Here is a 9,164-nt window from a genome sequence, read left to right as displayed (position 1 = left end):
TACCTTGTCATGCAATTCCAAGCTCTAACTGCCTTCTTGATTTCTATTGGAGGACATTAGATGATTGGCATACTAGTGATCATACATCAATCATTATAAACACCAACAATGGTCCACCTTTACAAAGATCTCCATGATGGAATCTTGACAAGGGTGACTGGGTTAAATTTCGTGAGCTAAGTGAAATCGAGGGGAGTGCAGAACAGTTTGCAAGTATTGATGATGCCATAGACCTACTGAATGGAGCTCTCCATACAGTAGGGAACAATTTGATTCCCAAAACCATAGGACTATTCAAACAACGATCAGTCCCTTGGTGATCTTCAGAATTAACTGTCTTGCACAGAGCGACCAGAAAATCTCTTGACTAGACTGCATTGACGCAGTACTGAAGAAAATTTGATAACATACAAAAAGTGTAGAGCACAGTTCTGACGTGTCATGAAAGAAGCTAGGCGCCAATTTGGGCATCTTTTTTTTTTCCTCAGTCAACAGTAGAACAGTGGAAGAAAATAAAGATTACAGACAAATTTACGTCAAACCCATGACCAGTGTTGAAGGTGATCGGTCAGTATGTGACTGAAGCAAATGATGTTAATAATGCCCTGGTTTCTCAAATGTATCATGCAAGTATGAAGCAGCTCCTGTTCACCAGTATAGGAGCATTGAAGAAAATAAAATTCTAAATTTTGCAACAGAAGGGTTGTATAATTCTCCTTTTACTGAAAGAGAATTTAATTCCGCTCTTGCTACTTGTAATGACACAGCCTCTGGACCCGATGAAATTCCATATGCAATGATTAAACATGTACCCATTAATACAAAGTTATTTATTTTAAGCATTGCTAACAGAATATGGTATGATCATAGTTATCCAAGTGTTTGGGAACTATCCATTATTGTAGCATTTTTAAAACCCGATAAGGACAAGTTTTCAGCAGCAAACTATCGGGCAATGCCATTGACATCTTTTTTATGTAAAATCATGAAGATGATGGTCAATGCAAGACTGAAGTGGTACCTTGTAAAGAAGGGTATTTTATCTCCTCAGTGTGGATTTAGAAAAATGCACTCGACTGATGTGTTGATACGATTTGAGTCCTCTATTTGTGAAGCCTTTGCTTCCAAACAGCACCATGTAGCAGCCTTTTTTGAGCTTGAGAAGTCATATGATACTACATATAGATGTGGTATACTGAAAATCATTCATGATTTGTGATTAAGAGGAGAGCTACCACTGTTTATTCAATCATTTCTTTCACATAGAGTTTTTCAAGTGAGATTGGGGGAAACTATTTGAGAGGAAATGTCAGGAAAAGGGAGTTCCGTAGGGTTGTGTGCAGAGTGTTTGCACTAGCAATTAATGGGATATCCTCAGTCATTCCCCAGGATGTTTTCTCAACACTGTTTGTGGATTATTTCTCCATATCATTTGCTGGAACAATGGCAATGGTTGAGCAAAAACTACAACTCTCAATTGACAAAATTATCCAGTGGGTTAATAGGAATGGATTTTAGTTTTCAACAAGTAAAACTGTTGTTGTCCATTTCTGCCGTATTTGGGGAGTACACCCAGACCCGGATATATACCTCAAAGGTTAACAGATCCCATATGTACATGAAGCTAGTAATCTAGGGTTGATATTTGATCGTAGCCTTACATGGGTTCCTCTTTTGAAAGCCTTAAAAATAAAATGCCTTGAGTCTCTGAATCTTTTAAAAGTTTTGTCCCATACGTTGGGGGGGGGGGGGGACACAAAACTTTTAAAATTATACAAGGTCTTGATTTTTTCAAAAATTAATAATGGATGTGAAGTATTGTATACTCCTCAGCCACCCCAAGGAAATTAAAAGTTTTAGATTCTATGCACCATGCTAGTATCACCTTGTCCACTGGAGCCTTTACATCTTCGCCTATCCCAAGCCTCCTTGTTGATGCTGGAGAGTTACCTTTAGACTTTTACCGTATGTCTTCTATTGTTCGGTATATGTTTAGGTTGCAAAGACTCCCTGAATCTTTAGCTTTTCAGACTACAAACCTTGTAAGGCATTATAGGTATTTTGACTTGCACCCAAAATATCCTCAACCTTAGGGTTTCTGGGTAAAAACATGATTAAACAGTCTAGATATAGGTGGAAATAAAGTGCTCCCATTTAGGATATCATCAAATCTCCATGGAAATTACCAGATATATCTTTCTGTAAATATTTTATTGGTATAAAAAAGAACATGACTGATTATGAAGCCAGGTTTCTCTTTATAGAACATGTTGAAGAACACATGGAATCAACTTATATATAGATACTGATGGCTCCAAATCTGATGATGTGCTGGATTTGGAGTATATAGTAGTGCTTTTAATTGTGGAGGTGCACTTCCACTAGCAGCTTCTATATTTACTGCCGAACTATATGGCATACTAATTGCTATTGAGAAAATAACGTTAAAAGACAAGGCCAATTTTACTATTTTTAGCGATGCAAGAAGTGTCCTACAAGCTTTAGAAGTTTTTGATTACAATAATCCTTTAGTTTTAAAGATTTTATAGTGGTTTTTAATTATTGGCATGAAAGGTGTAGTAGTTCAATTTTGCTGGGTTCCGGCACACGTAGGTGTGTCTGGAAATAAGAAGGCAGATTCTCTGGCAAAGAGTGCTGCAGCTTAGTTGCTATCAAAAAGGTACCCCATTCCCAGTAATGACTTTTTACCTACAATTAGAAATTTTATTTGTAATAATTGGCAACATCATTGGGATAGTTTACTTGAAAAAAAAATTAGAGAAATTGGTAATGTTATATCCCCGTGGAGGTATAACGGGATGCCCCGAAAGTGGAAGACTACTCTTTTTCGTCTCCGCATTGGTCACACTCGGATGACAATTGAGTTTTTGCTGGCTGGCCAAAATCAACCATATTGTGACGACTGTTTGGAACCATTGAGTGAGGCATTTGTTGAGTGAATGCCCCACATATAGTAGTGAGAGAAATAGATATCTGTTTGAGCCTCGAGGTGAGGAGGGCAGGTTCATCCTTGCCAAGATTCCTGACATGATGTGTCCTACCATGCTAGTGTTTTTTTTTTAGCTTTATTTCAGAAGCAGGTCGTATGAAAAATATTTAACTATTAAAATGACATCTTTGCTTTTATGGTTTTAATTGGATATTTTTTTTCTTTTATTTACAATATACAATATCGGTGTCAATGACCTTAGATGTCAGGATGCCAGAAAACCTCAAATCAATCAATCAATCAATTAATTAATTAATTAATCAATCAATCAATCAATCACTAGCCATTACCTTAGCCTTTTTTAAACCAAGTAAGGGTGTGTTTTCAGCAGCAAGCTATTGACCAGTTGCATTGGCATCTTGTATATGTAAGATCATTGAGAAGATGGTCAATGCAAGACTGATGTGGTACCAGGAGAAGAAAGGTATGTTGCCTCCTATCTAGTGTGGATTTAGGAAAATATACTCAACGACTGATGTGTTATGACTCAAGTCCTCTATTTGTGTAGATTTGGCTTCCAAACAGCACCCTTTAATATCTTTTTTTCTTTTCTTTTTTAACCTTGTAAAGGCATATGATACTGCATGGAGATATGTTATACTGAAAGCTATTCATAATTTGAGATTAAGGGGAGTGCTACCATTGTTCATTCAACCATTTATTTCATATAGATTTTTTCAAGTTAAAGTTGGTGAAATTGTCAGAGAGGAAATGTCAGAAAGGAGCTCCCCGGTCTAGTGTGCTAAATATAACCCTATTTGCTTTAGCCATTATTGGGATATCATCTGTAGATGATCTCTCCATATCATTTGCTGGAGCTAGAATGGCAATGGTTAAGATGAGGGCAATTTTATCATTTTAGTGATGCAAGAAGTTTCTTAGAAGCCTTAGAAGTTGTTAATTCCAGTAACCATTTAGTTTTAACAATTTTAAAGTGGCTTTTTATTATTGGATTGAAAGGTATAATAGTTCTGGGTTTCAGCACATGTAGGTTTGTTTGGAAATGAGAGCTCATATTTACTGGGAAAGAAGCCTGCAGCTGTGTTGCTACCAAGAAGGTATCCCATTCTCTGTAATGAATTCTTACCTAGCTTTAAGAATTTGATTTCTAAAAACTGGCAACAGAATTTGGATATTTTACTTCAAAATAAAATGAGAGAAATAACGAATGTTTTATCCCTTTAGTGGTATAACCTGATACCTTGAAAATGGGAAACTACTCTTTGTCGTCTCCGTATTGACCCATGAGTTTCTGCTAACTGTCCATTTGTTGACTGAATGGCCCACTTATAGCACCAAAAGAAATAAATATTTGTTTGAGTCCTGAGTTGAGGATGGCAGGTTCATCCTTGCCAAGATTCTTGGACATGAAGGGTCCTGCTATGCTAGTGGTATTTTTACATTTATTTCAGAAGTAGGTCTTCTAAAAGCTATTTAGTTTTTCTAAGGACATATTTGCTTAATTGTTTTAAATTGAGTTATCTTTTATTCTTTATTCATAGAAAATGATATTAGTGTCATTGGCACTAGATGCCAGGATACCAGAAATCTCCAAATCAATCAATCTAACTGCCTTCTTCGTTTTGATTGGAGAACATTAGATGACTGGCACACTATTGATGATGCACCAATCATTATAAACACCAACAGTAATCTACCTTTACAGATATCCCCCTCATGGAACAATGTCATAGGCGGATTAGGATAGATTTTGGAAACTAATCAAAATTGAATGGAATGCAGAATAGTTTGAAAGTGTTGATGATGCCAAAGACTTTTTGACTGGAACTCTCCATGCAGCCAGAGTTAATTCAATTCCCAAAATCTCTGGGTTATTAATATGGCGACAAGTCCACTGGTGGCCTTCAGAACTGACTTCCCTGCACATAGCCACAAGATAATCATTTACTCTAAGGCGTAGATGCTGTACAGGGACGAATTTTATTATAGGCAAAAAAATGTAGAGCCTCGTTCCATTGTACCATGAAAGAAGCTAGGTGCCAGTCTTTGACATCTTTTGTTTCCTCAGTCAACAGTAGAACACCAACATCTTCTGAATGGAGGAAAGTAAAAAAGATAACAAGGAAATTTACCCCCAATCCACTACAAGTGCTGAAAGTAAATGGTCAATATGTTGTGACTGGATCAACTGAGGTTAGCAAAGCTTTGGTAAATAATTTCTCCAAGGGTGAAGCAGCTCCTGGTCACCAGTATAGAGGCATTGGCGAATGGAAAATACTAAATTTTGCAACAGAAAAGGAGGAATCTTACATTGCTCCTTTTACTGGAAGGGAATTTGATTCTGCACTGGCTGAATTGCAATTATTCTACTCCTGGACCTGATTGATTTCCATATGCAAGGATTAAACATGTACTTGTTAATGCTAAGTTCTTTATTTTAAGCATTATGAACAGAATATGGCATGATCGCAGTTATCCAAGTGTATGGGAACTAGCCATTATTTTAGTCTTTTTAAAACATGGTAAAGATAAGTTTTTAGCAGCAAATTATCTACGAATTCCATTGACATCTTTTATATGTAAGATCATGGAGAAGATGGCCAATTAATGAATGGCATGGTATTTGGAGAAGAAAGGTATATTATCATCTATCCAGTGTGGATTTAGAAAAATGCATTCGACTGATGTGTTGGTATGACTTCAGCCCTCTATTTGTTAAGCCTTGGTTTCCAAACAGCACCATGTAACAATCTTTTTTATCTTGAAAAAACATATAATACTGCTTGGAGACAGGGCATACTTAAACCCATACATAATTTTGGATTGAGGGGAGAGATACCATTGTTCATTCAATCATTTATTTCACATATATTTTTTTTTTCAAGTTAAATTGGGCGAAACTCTGTCAGAGAGGAATGTCAGGAAGGAGTTCCCCAGGGTTGTGTGCCAAGTGTAACCCTATTAGCGTTACCCATTAATGGGATATCGTGTGTCATTCCCCAAGCTATTTTCTCATCACTATGTGTAGATGATCTCTACTATCATTTAGTGGAGCTAGATTGGCATTGGTTGAGAGAAAACTACAACTCTCTATTGACAAAATGATTCACTGTGCTTATGTGAATGGATTTAAGTTTTCGACAAGCAAATATGTTGTTGTCCATTTCTGTTGTATTTGGGGAGTACATCCAGATCCTGATATGTACATCAAAGGTAAACAAAACCCATGTGTAAGTGAAGCTAGATTTTTAGGGTTAATATTTGATTGTAGGCTGACAAAGTTTCTTCACTTGAAAGCTTTAAAAGTAAAATGTCTTGAGGCTCTGAATCTTTTAAATGTTTTGCCCCATACATCATGGGGGAGAGACTTCAAAACTCTTTTAAAGATATACAAAAATCAGTTATGGGTGTAAAATATACTCCTTAGCCACCCTAAGCCGATTAAAGATTTTATATTCTACATACCATACCAGTATCATATTGGAAACAAGAGCATTTAGAACTTCTTAAGTCTTTATTCTATCAGACTGCCACCCTCTTAGTGTATTGTAGATATTTTGAATTGCACCCAATTCATCAATCCCTCTATGGAAATTATCAGAGATATTTTTTGTAAATATTTTATTAGTATAAAAAAGAACATAACTGATTTAGAAGCTAGGTCTCGTTTTATGGAATATGTTGAACACAGAATCGACTTTCAAATATACTGACGGTTCCAAATATGATTCTGATGTCGGATTTGGAGTATATAATAGTAGTTTTAATTGTAGAGGTGCACTTCCTCTAGTATTTTCTATATTTATAACCGAACTATATGGCATACTAGCCGCTCTTGAAAATATAGTGTCAGAAGATGAAGGCAATTTTACTAAATGCAGTTATGGAAGAAGTTTCCTACAAGGTTAGGAAGTTCTTATTTCCAGTAACCCTTTATTTTTGAAAATTTTAGAGTGGCTCTTTTGGTTTTTTGACCGAGAGGTATAACAGTTCAATTTTGCTGGGTGTGTCTAAATGAGAAGGCATATTTACTGGCAAAGAAGGTATCCCATTCTCTGTAATGATTTTGTACCTAGCATTACGAATTTTATTTTTAATAATTGGCAACAGCTTTGGGATATTTTAGTTGAAAAGAAGATGAGAAAAATAACAAATATGTATACCCTTGGAGGTATAACATGATGCCTCTAAAGCGGGAGACTACTCTTAGTCTTCTCCGCATTAGTCACACTCAGTTGACACACGAGTTTCTTCTAACTGGTCAACATCAACAATATTACGACGAATATTTGGTACTCATGACAGCTATGCAGTGACCAAATAGCGCTGTAATAGCCCTAAAAGATATTATATCAGTTTGAGTCTGGCAGGTTTATTCTTGCCAATATTCTTGGATAGGAGGTGTTGTACTATGCTAGCATTATTTTTAGATATATTTCTGAAGCAGTTTTTTTGAAAGCTATAAAAATTTTATAAGGACATTTTTGCTTATATGGTTTTAATTGAATATTTTTTTATTCTTTGTTTATAGTAAATTATATCGGTATCAATAACCTTCGATGTCAGGATCCCAGGTAATTTTATATCATTCAATCAATCAATCAAACCTCCTTTTAATGATAATAAAAAGGTGTCAAGTAGGTACATATAAGAAATTATCACTCTGGCTTATGTATTTAAAAAGGACTCTTTGTTTCATAATGGTGGAATAATCAATATTGGTTTTGAAAGTATCAAGAATTTGTGATTTTATGATATCTGCTATGACCTTTTCTTTTTATTCAGTTCAAATTTTCAAGTACATTTGAAAACTATGTTTACCTGTAAAACACTGTCCTTTTTTTGTATTAAAATGCTAAATTGTATTGTTTCAAAACTTATGAAGATTGGTTTTCAGGGCATATTATTCACCTTCTGGGTTGCAGTACTCATTAGGTCGTATCCCCATTGGTGGAACCGATTTTAGTACACATCCTTACACATATGATGATCTAAAACCAGGTGATGTGGATCCTCTCCTCTTTAAATTCTCGCTTGCTCAAGAAGATTTGACTTACAAGGTTTGTTTTTAAAAGAAATGTTTAAAGTTTAAAATGCAGAATACAACATACAATGTAAATTAAACTAACATTTGGACATTTATAGAGGTTTTATTATGAATGGGAAGCCCCAATACCAAAGATTTTCAGGAAGAAAGTTTGTTTAACTTATAATTAAGACATAAAAGGAAAAGTTAAAAGTGAAAACTCCTAATTCGTATCTCAGAACTTTGGCTTAGGCAGAAACCCCATTACCTATTTCCTCTTTACTATTAATGGTTGGTATTTTATTTAGAAAATGTTGTTCAGTTTTATAATCTCATGGGATTGAATATTACTATTTTGATGCTATTGTTACTAAATTTCAGATTATTGTTTTACATCAGTGTACTGTATAATGATTTAGACCAAGGGTTCTCAAACTTTTCCCCTTACGGTGCCTTCACCCAGTATAAGTGGAATTCCCCTCTACACACATACATACATACAACTATATAAAAGTGCAATTAGTACATACTCAGCTTAAAAGTTCAACTTTATTTATTATGATGGATGAACTTGTTTCTTGGAACATACAGTAGATCATCAAAACTTGGAACTATGTTTGTGAACTGATGATACATATTGGGTGCTACAAGCAACTTGCTTAGGTACAGTATTTGGCTTTGATTGCAATAAAGCTTTACAGACATATGTTGTTGCTAAGTGCATTTGATCTTTTAATGCTATTTTTGCTAATTCTGGGTCCCTATGCCATAAAGAAGCCTACAGGGAATATTGTTTAATAGAAAACTGCAAATGGGAAGACCTCGTCCAAGATGTCTTCTAGAAAGAAACTATAGTTTCTCTTCCATTTTGTAATGAACTTATCAGGGTTATAGGGCCAAATATGAAGAACTTGAACTAATTAATAAGCACTCTCCTATGATTTTATTTCTACAGGGGAGCAAGTTTAATGCTAATACTCCTTGTCCTTGAGAGTATGTTATGTACAGGAAACCATATGATCACCAAGCAGGGAACCATGGCGAAAGTCTCATATACGTTCGTCGACATGTTTCCCAAATATCTTTGCCTATTCGTACACCTCTACTGGCAGTGGTTGTACAAATAGATTTAGGGAGAAAATACACAATTTTCTCGCTTCACTTGCC

The 9,164-nt window shown here is 35.4% G+C and overlaps 1 protein-coding gene across 1 annotated transcript in view; it reads left to right on the top strand.

Annotated features, from left to right (window-relative positions):
* Window positions 1-9,164, top strand: part of LOC137641162 (lysosomal acid glucosylceramidase-like) — a 358,339-nt gene that overhangs the window by 101,396 nt on the left and 247,779 nt on the right. The window contains exon 4 of the mRNA XM_068373603.1: window positions 7,869-8,031. Coding sequence (XP_068229704.1) covers window positions 7,869-8,031 — 163 coding nt within the window. The remainder of the gene's footprint in view (window positions 1-7,868; window positions 8,032-9,164) is intronic.

This window comes from Palaemon carinicauda, chromosome 5, assembly GCF_036898095.1.
Source record: "Palaemon carinicauda isolate YSFRI2023 chromosome 5, ASM3689809v2, whole genome shotgun sequence".
In the NCBI taxonomy this organism is placed as follows: Eukaryota; Metazoa; Arthropoda; class Malacostraca; order Decapoda; family Palaemonidae; genus Palaemon; species Palaemon carinicauda.
The sequence above is the reverse complement of the archived record's forward strand: the minus strand, read 5'-3'. Positions and strand labels throughout refer to the sequence as shown.